The sequence below is a fragment of the Electrona antarctica genome (assembly GCF_951216825.1).
Source record: "Electrona antarctica genome assembly, chromosome: 10".
NCBI lineage: Eukaryota > Metazoa > Chordata > Actinopteri > Myctophiformes > Myctophidae > Electrona > Electrona antarctica.
Genome location: NC_136791.1, coordinates 10,652,676 through 10,665,175, shown reverse-complemented (window position 1 = coordinate 10,665,175; position 12,500 = coordinate 10,652,676). Strand labels below are relative to the sequence as shown.

The window sequence follows — 12,500 nt, the reverse complement described above, 5'->3', positions numbered from 1 at the left end:
GGTTGTGAATGTCTGTGTAGCAGCTAACAATAGCCACACCACTCTAGAGTCGATCGACAACAACGACTAGCGACTGGATCGCGGAGCGCCGTCTAACACAGGATCTTTTTTCATAATTAGACGGGATGATTTAGATCGCGAGTTATGAACGTATTGAAAAAGTCTTGAAAATTGGAAATACTCTAAATACACTAAAGTAAAAAAAAATACCTAAATGTTTTACGGAAGTACTTAGGTACTTTACACCACTGGTTCTGGGTCTAGTTTATGAGAAATGTACTTCTCACATTATTGTTTTAGCCTGGTCCAAGAATGGGGCGAGTCCTGAGGCAGAGGCGGTTGGCACATTTGAACAGTTCAGCTTTAAAGGTGTGTGTGTGTGTGTGTGTGTGTGTGTGTGGGGGGGGGTGTTCAGTGAGAAAATGACATGTGGGGGCCAAGAGGACATTAGAGGAAGGGAGTCGGCAGTGCATGGATGGAGGAAACAGTGAGTCCAGTGAAACACACACATGAGTGTCTGTGCTGACTCACATGGCAAACAGAGCCGACTCCGGTGCTTCCTCCTCGGTCCCGTCTTGTTTTCCAGAAACAATCCGATTCCTCTTAAAACATGGATCTGTGCGTATTACTGACTCACCTTAACAACATTCTTTCTAAAGAATCTCACTTTTCGGTGGTTCCCGAACTAGTCACTGTGTGCTTTCTTTTGTTTCTCACAGCCAGGCATTACAACACGACGCTGTGTTTTGTCCATATTTGGATGAAATGCCGCTTGGACAGAGGCAGACTCCCCGATCCAGACGTATCAGCTTCATCTCTCCCACTCACTTGTTTAAAGTTTGGAAACGCTGATACGCTGCAATGCTAACAAATGTCTGAAAATTGTGGGGAGCCAGCTAGCCTCAGGCAGAAACACACTATACACAGGAGCTTTAAAGTAATCGGAATTGACATTTCATTCCACTTCATGGACTCTTGTGTTGGACGTAGGAAAGCGTAAAGGCATGCAAGAAAAATGTAGCTCAGTGACATTCATTGGAATGAAATGACAAATATCGCAAGAAGCCATATTTGGCACCGCAGTGTAACTACAAAATATGGGCATTGCTCCAGTGAGCGGGAGCCCTTATAGAAAGCCGTTGTTCAGAGTCACAATGACATGTGAGTGACAGTGGGGGAACCTCACCGTGTCTCCCAGCACGGGTTCTCCATGACACACTATAGTAAGACTAATATACAATGTCCCTACATTCCAACGGCAATATATTCAGAGTGACAACATTGAATCCACTGTCATCCTGTCTGTAAGAGATACACCACCACAGTATTTCAAGGATATAATTGTAAGCTGTGAAATCCCAGCGTGTTGATTTAACTGTGTGTCCATTTTTACACTCGTAGATTTAAATGAACACTCAGGACTTTTACTGTGTTAAAGCATTATCATTATAACCTACATCTATAAAACAAATCAACAAATATTGGGTCGCAACACGATTTGGTGTAGAGATGAATGTGAAGTGAGGGGCGCTCTTATCATCGTACATCATCATGGCGTAACATGTCGATTTGCTCGTCCACATATGACATATATTCTCCATTCATTGTCAATGGGAATTTAATGGTTGTGTAGGACAAAAATAGACGATTTGCTCATCCACATAATATGACGTAAATTCTCCATTCATTGTCAATAGGAATTTAATGTTTGTGTAAGACGAAAATCTACACTAATAGCTGAATATAGGAGGGGCTAGCACCCCTCAAAAAACAGGGTCCAAATACAGTTAAGTTGTAACTCCAGGTCCCTTTACTAAGAGTAGAGCGTTTGAGTGGTTAAAGTGCACCGACGCCGTGCATCAGCTGGCAACAGGCAGAATAAAGCAGCCGAGTCACTGCGAGTGAGGAACATTATACCGCCCTTGTGTTTATCTGGGTATAAAAAGACGGGCGACGTTCACCCTGGGGTTTATTTCCAGAGGGGGGGGAACTAAATGCCTCTGTGGCATTCGGTGTGCCCCCCCGTCCCACCACCACCCCCTCACCCCTTGCTTCCTGCCCCCTTGTGGCTTATTTTAGAGAGGTTGTTAGCCAGAGTAGGCAGGAGAGAGGGGAAGTAGATTAGGAGCTTGGCTGAAGCTCCGTTCCATGTGCAGTAGCTGGTAGACGTCCCAAACTCCCGGCTCCCTTTTATAGAAAATAGAAATTTCTCCCAAAAGCCAAAGTTATGGGACTTGTAGCATGAGAAGACGCGCGTACTATTGAGTGTGTGTGGGCTTAGATCCGTCCTGACAATTGAGTATTTGCATGTTTGCGAGGGTTCCCTTTAAACTCAGACGTGGGAGGCAGTTGCGTGTTAGGGCGGGGGGTATACCAGTTTCACTTGAATGCCCTCAGAGGAAGTAAATAAAAAGCTAATTTGTCCCAGAGAACGATCCGTTCCTCAGCCTCTCAGACAGATATCAAAGCACCATTAGTACAGAGAGCTCTCCACAAATAGATTAAAGCCTTTCATTTGATTGCTATCATATAATAGCAAAGCAGCTTATTTGGTTCTGGACTCTGCGGGGCCTCCCTCGTCTATATCAACTCTCTTTGATTCACATCGAAGTGTTACAGTTGAAAACTCTTTACCTTGGATGACTCTGTTTAGCTATCGGGTTCAGCTATCGGTCCCCTCTTGTTGCTTAGGAGTAGGTGAAAATGTTAGGGTTTATATAACTGTGTCAAACTGAAACAACAACCCCCGATCACTGAACCACACAAAACAGTATAGAAAGAGAGAGTTATTCTCCTGGCCTCTCCATTGCCAAGTCTATATTATTTCTTAACAGACCAAACAGAATGTAGTGTTAACTTCCAAACAGAGAGGACTGTGGGACCCAGTGTTCCCCCTCCCTCTGTTTCGTCCCCAGGAATGGCAGGGGCGTAAGGTTAGACATGCCATGAACCACCTCATTGTGCCCTGGAGACACTTGTAGCTGGTATATAAATTGGGCTTTACCCGCAAACAAACATGGCCTTGTTGTTCTCCTGTTGAGTAAGTTAACAATCTCCTTGCAGGTATTTGGGTACCACCTCGCCACTGGGTGCCTTTGTCCGCCACTAGCCTCTTACAAGTCTAGAGCCACTTAGCCGCACAAGGAGAGTTTGGAGTTTGACTTTTCCAGCCCGTGTCACTCCTCTCAGCTTAAAAGTGGGTGGCTTTATTCTGAGCCAGGGGTAACACAGGAAATGTGATTTCAATACCTTTCAGGAACGTGTCCTCAGGCTGCCTCTGCCTCTGTCATATTCTCTTTACCTTTCTCCCCCTGTCATCATGCTATGTGTCTGCTCTCTCTCTCTCTCTCTCTCTCTCTCTCTCTCTCTCTCTCTCTCTCTCTCTCGCTCTCTGTCTGTCTCTTGTTCTCTCCCTTGCACACGCTGTCTGTGGCTGTTGTTTACTACAGTATATAGCTCTGCATGCTTTTATCTCTCTCTCTCTCTCTCTCTCTCTCTCTCTCTCTCTCTCTCTCTCTCTCTCTCTCTGTCTGTCTCTTGTTCTCTCCCTTGCACACGCTGTCTGTGGCTGTTGTTTACTATATAGCTCTGCATGCTTTTATCTCTCTCTCTCAGCCTCTGTCTCATTCTGGTGCTGTTCTATCTACTGTATCTATCTAAGCCCCGCCCCTCTCTCTCCACTCTTCCTCTCTTAGCCCTCTCCCTCTATCTCACCACCCCACGGTCCCACCCCCCTGCCCTTCACCCCCCTGCCTCACCACCCCACGGTCCCACCCCCCTGCCCTTCACTCGCTTTCTCCGTCTCTATCTCTCTTTCGAATTCAACCAGAGAACTTGTCAACCAGATGTTGGCAGCATTCTGTGGCATTTTACCACGCAAGTAATTAGTGTCAACCTTTCCCAAGATGAAGCGGCATGGATGATGTTTGGCATTTGGAAGTAGCAGGGAGGGGGATGGGGGGGACGATGTCTTACACCTGTTTTGCCCTGGAAGTTCAATGACCAGAGGGAATGACAATCTATTTAAATGCACAGCATGGTTCAAATTAAGCTCACTCGTAGCCTTGATCAGTTGCTGCCTTTGTGATCTGCTAGGACCTGGCTTCATCAATCTGATCATTTCATTCTAAGGTGATCTGCTAAGACCTGGCTGCGTCAATCTGATCATTTCATTGATTTGATTGGTTGTGCTTCCGAGACTGAGCACTGACCAAACCACCAGATGCAAATTAGGATTTTCTTTCTTTTTTCTTCTTTTTTTTCTTTTTACTGTATATGGTGAATATTTCCTATTGGCCAAAATCTAATTTCCCTTCGGCATGAGCAGTGATGCTATGCTAGTCACCAGATCAGCTAGCTGGTAATATGCTGAGAGACTGCTCTCGAAGGCAACGCCATGAATTAGTGATTGGAGATCAAAGTGAGGCAAAGGCTACATACAACACCCTGTCATTTGTGATAAACCAGAGTAACAACCACCTTACCTTCTCCCGCTGTGCAGTTGGCCTTCACATCACAATGACAATAGATGACATTTTGTTTGGTTGTGTGAACGTGAACAAACATGCACTTATGCCTGTGCACATGTACTTAAAATGTATGATATCTGAGCGAGGGTATATGTGCTTTTTTTTGAAAAAAATGACACAGATTCTTTCCCGGTCTTAATGGTTGAAGTAGAACTACTGTATGACAAGGCTATTAACACATTGTCTGCTGAAAACGTATATGTTTTTAACACACTAATTGCTTTTCACGGAATATTCCGTCATTACAATCCAATCGTTATCTCCCTTTGACGAAATTCTCTGTCATTTAATGTACTTATATCGATATGAAACTGTCTTGCTGATAATCAACATTGTGTTAGCTACTGCTAACACAAGGCGTTTCTTACAATGGAGGTCTGCGAGCGAGTAACCCGGATGTGAAAACATGGTAATCTGCCGTATTCTGTGTGGCACAGCTAACTGGCCTCTATCGCCACCTTGTGGCAGACCAGTAGTCTAATGCTAACATTAGCCTTTTCTTACAATGGAGGTCTTCAAGCCTCCTCCGATCGGGACAAACGGAAGTACTTGAGTTGTAATCTCCCCAATTCTGGCCCCGCGCAAGCTATTTACCACTTGTGGCCACACGGCCGCAGTCTAAGTGTTAACATGTAACATATTTTTCTCCTTGTATCAACATATCTCATTCTATCTCCTATATTTCAACCAATCTCTTCAATATTCTCTTTAGCCATCCCGCTGATCGACTGCCCCCAGGGCTACAAGCGCATCAACAACTCTCACTGCCAAGGTAAGGGTACAGCACCTCACGCACACACACACACACACACACACACACACACACACACACACACACACACACACACACACACACAGTACACACTTGTTCAACACCGCTCCTGCTGCACCGGCATTGTTTACTTTATGTGTGACTCCCACAGAGGGCGAGGGAAGAAAGTACATTGTTTTCTCAGTGGCATCAGCTGAGAGAAATGAGGCTCAAACAAGTCATTTGTCACCATACGCGCATACAAAACCCCTGCAACAGAGAGAGAGAGAGAGAGAGAGAGAGAGAGAGAGAGAGAGAGAGAGAGAGAGAGAGAGAGAGAAAGAGAGAGAGAGAAATAGAATAAAGGGGAATACTAGCAAAAAGTCATGGAGATGAAATGCGTATGTCTTTTTGACAAGGAGATCATTATCTCTCTCTCTCTCTCTCTCTCCCCTCTCCCCCAGCGTGCTTGTTTTCACACATGTGGTCCCTGCGTTCGACACCCTCTCTCTCTTTGCGCTTTGTGGGCTGTACCTGCAGAGAGTGCCATCTAGTGGTGCTACACCCATTCTTTCTTTCTTTCTTTCTTTCTTTCTTTCTTTCTTTCTTTCTTTATTTCTTTCTTTCCTTCATTTCTTAGTTTACTTCATCCTTAATTTCTTCTTGTCACTTATCAGGTTTGATGTATTGAGAGAGGCAGGGTTTGAGGTGTGAGAGAAGCCACTGCCATAGGTTTTTTTGGGTAACCTATCCCTGGCTATATGGTTTACAGGTTCATGTGGTTTATTGCTATATTTGTCCTTGTAATCCATTGTAAGGTTGGCTTTAAAAAATAAGCAGTTGTCCCCAAGTGGTCCAACTGTGTTAGGCATTTGCCTAACTGGCACCCCAAGCCAAACCGTTACAATACATCTCCCTATAGGGGGTTCCAAATGGACCCCAACAGGTCTGTAACCCATAGCTTATACATCTCCCTATAGGGGGTTCCAAATGGACCCCAACAGGTCTGTAACCCATAGCTTATACATCTCCCTATAGGGGGTTCCAAATGGACCCCAACAGGTCTGTAACCCATAGCTTATACATCTCCCTATAGGGGGTTCCAAATGGACCCCAACAGGTCTGAAACTCTGATATACATCTCCCTATAGGGGGTTCCAAATGGACCCCAACAGGTCTGTAACCCATAGCTTATACATCTCCCTATAGGGGGTTCCAAATGGACCCCAACAGGTCTGTAACCCATAGCTTATACATCTCCCTATAGGGGGTTCCAAATGGACCCCAACAGGTCTGTAACTCATAGTTTATACATCTCCCTCTAGGGGGTTCCAAATGGACCCCAACAGGTCTGTAACCCATAGTTTATACATGTCCCTATAGGGGGTTCCAAATGGACCCCAACAGGTCTGTAACTCTGAGAGTGTACAACCGGAACTATTTGTACACTCTCAGAGTTATGGTGGTTATGTGAAGTCCACACAACAGCTCTGACAGTGTGATAAAAATGGTTCAGAATGTGATGGAACCGATTCCTGGGTCCTCAATGTTTGATCCTGTTGCTCCGGTTCCCAAGCCTAGGCACATGGTGGCTGAAGTAAACAAGACAGGGTCTACCAACAGCGTGGCTTCCATGTAGATGTCTGACTTTGTGTGATAGTTTATAAATCTCCCTCACCAGTATCACATGTGGATGTGATCACAGTGGACGGTTTCAACAGAACAGTGGACAGTTGGACAGCTCTTGAGAGACACACTGAATCAGGCCTGTTCTCGACAAGTGGCCTTTGAACCTGTCATAATTATCCTCAAGAAAAGAGGAGTGGAGATGAGGATTTTGGAGGTGTGTGTGTGTGTGTGTGTGTGTGTGTGTGTGTGTGTGTGTGTGTGTGTGTGTGTGTGTGTGTGTGTGTGTGTGTGTGTGTGTGTGTGTGTGTGTGTGTGTGTGTGTGTGTGTGTGTGTGTGTGTGTGTGCGCGTGTGCAATCTGTGCATTGGAGGTGTTTCTGAGGGGTGCTAGCCACTCCAACGTCAGGCTTTCATGCCAAGTCCAAGCAGTCCCCCCACACCCCCGTCTGTCCGTCCGTCGTGTTGTCTAAGTTTATGGACTTTTTATGTTTGCTTTGCTTTTTTTAAGAGCACAGACAAGCCTCGTTCCTGTGTGTATGGTCAGGCCCGAGGATTCAGATCACGGACTCATTCAAATCATTCATGAGCCCTGAAGCGGTCAAGCCTTCCCTCCAGCCCTGAATGCAGCCTGCAGGCCTTTGCCCTGCTCTGTGGTACAGCTGGCTCTCTGCTGGTTTGGTGTGGTGGGACCACGGTGGTGTAGCGCAGGGGTTCTCAACCCGTGGGTCGCGACTCCTCGGGGGGTCGCCAAATTATTTTGAGGGGTCCCCAAATTATAAAAAAATAAAAAATAAAGGGGGGGGGGTTCTTTGGGAAAGAGTTTACATAGAGTACACATAGTACATGCATACACCTTCCCTAATGATTATATCTGGTTTCAGTATGTATTTATGGTGTATTGTCTCTATTATTAAGGTTATTGTAGCAGTCAATTTATATTGGGGGTCGGGAGGGGGCAGGGCGGGGGTCCCGAGACATTGTCAAAGCATTTCTGGGGGTCCCCAGGCCAAAAACGCTGAGAACCCCTGGTGAGAGAAACTCATGAAAGAATAATGCCTTCAGTTTAAATGCCTCCTTAGATGAGGCAAGAAATTCAGTTTAAATTCAGTTTAAATTCAGTTTAAATGCCTCCTTAGATGAGGCAAGAAACTCCTTTAGATTCAAAATACAAAACACTATGTACCAAAAAAGCTTATAGGCACATGGTGGCTGAAGTAAGCAAGACAGGGTCTACCAACAGCGTGGCTTCCACCAGACTTTGTGTGGACCGTCTGTAACGTAATACGTTCGCCAAAGAATTCAGCTCAATCCCAACCGCCATTGACTTTCATTTTATGACATAAAAGTTAAATATGATCAATAATCTAAAACATGTGGGGAAAGAAATGAGCGGAGGTACTGCCTTGGCCTACTGGCAGGCAGCGTGAAATTAAATTTGGCGCCGGTTGCTGGAGCGGTTTGTGATTTGCCCCAGACAAACACACAGACCCACACAGACAGACCTATTTCTAGACGGTTCACCTCCTTCAGAGCCACGCCGCAACGACCACACTGACGTAACCTGACAGCACCAACAGAGGGTCCAGGTTTCACTGTCACCACTGGTTGTTTTGGCGTGGCACGGTGCCACGGCACCCTGGTGGTTGCCAGGCCTGCGGCTAGCGGGGAGAGGGCTCTGAAAGGAGAGCCGAGACCTGCTGCTGCAGAGTCGTCGGAGCGCTGCCAGTCTGGGAAGAAGTGTGTGTGTGTGTGTGTGTGTGTGTGTGTGTGTGTGTGTGTGTGTGTGTGTGTGTGTGTGTGTGTGTGTGTGTGTGTGTGTGTGTGTGTGTGTGTGTGTGTGTGTGTGTGTGTGTGTGTGTGTGTGTGTGTGTGTGTGTGTGTGTGTGTGTGTGTGTGGCTCTCCCTCTTGAGGTGCCGTGTCTCGCTGTAATCCACTTCTTCTTCTTCATTCTTCATTAGTTATTATTTTTCTCATTTCGGTACTACAATTCCCTCCATTCCTATTGTCTCCTGCCCACATCCCTTGAATCTCTGTTCTACTTGGGTTTCAGCTACTGTGTGTGTGTGTGTGTGTGTGTGTGTGTGTGTGTGTGTGTGTGTGTGTGTGTGTGTGTGTGTGTGTTTACTCACCACCAGATGTGGTGCCACTGTGTCTGGGAGCAGTCGGTATGAGGGAGTGCATCAAAGTGGAGGATTGCTCTAGCTTTTACAAAGCTAGCGTGTGTGCAATACATACATACAGACAGTATGTGTCTGTGCGTGCGCGTGTTCCTCTGCGTACTACGACGTCCGCGTGTGCTTTGGGTGCTCGTTCCGTGCATGCGTGTGCATGTAGGCACGTGCACATGGCCTGTGCACGTCTTCTCCCGGACGCCAGCTTGTCCATGTCGCGTGCCTGACGGTGTGTGCTGTTCTGTCCGCACGGTACGCGTATGTAGGTGTTGCACGCATAATTAAACAGATGCGAGATAATGTGTCAGTGAGTTGATGGAGTTCACCTGATGCTCTGTGTGTAGTGCCAGGTCCCTGGCACGCTGCCCGGCTCTTCAGAGGGCACTGATTTCACATAGTTTACAGGTGCATCCTATACAGCACTGGTTCCCAAACACTGGGTCGGGACCCATTCGTGCATCGCGGACACATTTCTATGGGTCCCTTTATTTTTTTGTTTCCTACATTTTGTGGGGGTTTTTTAATTATTATTATTGTTTAAAAACCTGTTCAAAAACCTGTTGAAAACATTTTCATGAATTAAAAACAAATTTCAATGATTTTTTCTTTCAGTAATTTCATGAAGAAAAATCGAAGAAATTCCATAAATTAGCAAACAAATGTTTAAGAAGTAGTGAAAATAGCCAATCTACAATCTCACATCGCGGTGTGAAGCGACACGTTGTGAACTTGTAGATCTGCTATTTTCACTAGACCCAAAATTTATTTTTTGGGTCTTGAGCTAAAATGTTTGGGAACCACTGTCTTAGTATACTACATAGAGTATACATAGAATATTTTGGCGTGGGCCATGCTTTACCACCAGTATTCAAACATTTTGAAAACCTTTAAAAAAAATGTAATTATTAGTTTCACGACACATTTTGTGTCCTGTGAGCTCTTATCTTTGCGATTGTCTGCGATGAAATTTGGTGTAGAGGGATAGAACGGTGGGGGGGCATATAGAGTCTGCGCGTGACATCGTTCCCAGAAGTTATGTGGGAACGCCTACTGTGAGTGACAAAAAATAACAACTTTCTGACCTTGACAGCCCATACATTCAAACAGAAAAGGCCTACCTGATTGGCAGCGGTGGCCGAACGGTTTGCGGAGCGGTCTTGATACCGGAAGGTCGCCAGTTCGTATCCCCGGACCGGCACGTTAAAATTACCACCGCTGAAGTGCCCTTGAGCAAGGCATTGAATCACTAACATGAAATGTTCTATGAGCAGGGCCTGGCTGTAAACAAGTATCTGATGCTTAGTCCAGTTACCCTGGGTAAATATAGTAACTTCTTCGTTAAACTCGCCAACATTGCAGCTGTACAGGAAGCTTCAATTAACCTCTTTCTATCTGCCAAATTCTTGTTTCATAAAAATGTTATAAGCTACTTTCTATCAAGAAATTCCCTGCTTGCGATACATTTTTCTGGGTGTCATAGTTTGGAAGCGCTCGTTTTCAATAACACAACGCCTCCTGCATTATGTGACATTTAGAAACAGGTGGTACGCAGGAGGTCTTCCGAACTCCAATGCTCCATGCCGCTCAATGTTTTGCCACTCAGTCAGGGTCACATCAATACTGCAATATAGAAGTACTGGGATTCAAAATCTACTTGAGTAAAAGTACAAAAGTATTGGCATAAAAATGTACTTGAAGTACCAAAAGTAAAAGTACTCATTGTGCAGAATGTCCCATTTCAAGTTTTCAAATGTATAAATATCTTTTGAAAATAGCCTAAATGTACTGTATATAGGGTCGAAGTGGTTAATGTATGTTTTGTAATAATAATCAAAATCTACGAAGTAACTAGTAACTAAAGTTTTCAAATAAATGTATTGACGTAAAAGTACAATATTTGGATCCAAAATGTAGTGAAGTAGAAGTAAAAGTATTGGAAATTGGAAATACTCAAGTAAAGTACTAATATCTCAAAATTGTACTTAACCCATTTTGGGCGGGAACCCCTTTTGGTGTTGTATGTTATGCTTTAGCTATTGAAAAATAGCAGATCTACAAGCTCATAGCGCGCCACCGAGTGGCGCGCTACGAGCTTGTAGGTCTGCTATTTTTGAAAAATCGAAGAACCACTGACATAGAAACATAGCTTTTTCAGAAAACTGTCAGGATGTAGAAGACATTTTTAGAATCTGATCTCAGGTCAAAATGGGTTAAGTAAGTACTCAACTAAATGTACTCTCCTATCCCAGTTGTGTTGTTAGTCCCCATCTGTGCTGTCCAGTAAAGGGACACATGAAAAACGATCTTAATCAGAAAACGGTCCACCTCGGATCTTATACAGAGTGCGGTTTGGGGGAAGAAAGTGGTTATTTACACGTCACACGTGATATGTGATGGCCAGTGTCACCTGAGGCGCCAAAACAGCACTCAGAGATTCAATCCAATCTCCCCCTCTTTCTCCTCGGTTCATCGCAAAAGGCGTTTTATGGCCTCGGGGATAATTATCATGTGTTGGGGGGGATGATTGACAGCCTCGATGGTGGGTGTGGCCTGGAGGAACAGATGTGAGTTATATGCTGCGGGAAACATGCTTTGGCTCTTTAACTTATTTAGGCCTGACCTCAAAATTTTATAAAAAAACTTCTAAATCCTCCAGTTTTCTAAAATAAATATTTTCAACGATTTTTCAAAAATAGCAGATCTACAAGCTTCGTAGCGCGCCACTCGGTGGCGCGCTATGAGCTTGTAGATCTGCTATTTTTCAATAGCTAAATTACAACATAATGTTTAAAACGCCAAAAGGGGTTCCCCGCCCAAAATGGGTTAATAAACAGGATGCGACGGCCGCCCGTCATTGATATTCCTGGCAGGAGAGGTTGATGTTGTGGAGAGAAAAAAACAAAAAACGCTGACACCTTTATCCTCACCTGCTTTTGAGGTTCTGTGCATAAAAAAAGGGTGATTTGATCAACTGTCCCGCGAAGCTAGCCCATTTTGAGCGGGAACCCCTTTTGGGTGGTTACATACATTATGTTATAATTTAGCTATTGAAAAATAGCAAGATCTACAAGCTCATAGCGCGCCACCGAGTGGCGCGCTATGAACTTGTAGATCTGCTATTTTTGAAAAATCGTTAAAATGTGCCTCAAATCTTTCAGAAAATTGTCATGATTTAGAAAGAACCTTTTTTTTTATTTCGAACGTCAGGCCTGAATGGGCTAGACAGGTTCAGAAATGCCCTCGTTCACCTGCCCCGAGGATGGAAAATGTCACCTGCAATAAGATCCAAGTGATTCTGGCACTGTTTGACAGCGCTAAATGGAACGTCCTCCTCTGGTAAAGGCATGCACTATGATGCAAACCCCATGAAATATTCATGGTCCGCATGAAACCTCTCAAAATGATAGGCTGCCCTGTCGC

At 44.9% G+C, this 12,500-nt stretch overlaps 1 protein-coding gene across 4 annotated transcripts in view; it reads left to right on the top strand.

Annotated features, from left to right (window-relative positions):
* ltbp1 (latent transforming growth factor beta binding protein 1) overlaps window positions 1–12,500 on the top strand; it is a 123,128-nt gene that overhangs the window by 24,270 nt on the left and 86,358 nt on the right. For all 4 annotated transcript variants that reach the window (XM_079512394.1, XM_079512393.1, XM_079512395.1 and 1 more), the window contains exon 5: window positions 5,242–5,301. In XM_079512394.1, coding sequence (XP_079368520.1) covers window positions 5,242–5,301 — 60 coding nt within the window. The remainder of the gene's footprint in view (window positions 1–5,241; window positions 5,302–12,500) is intronic.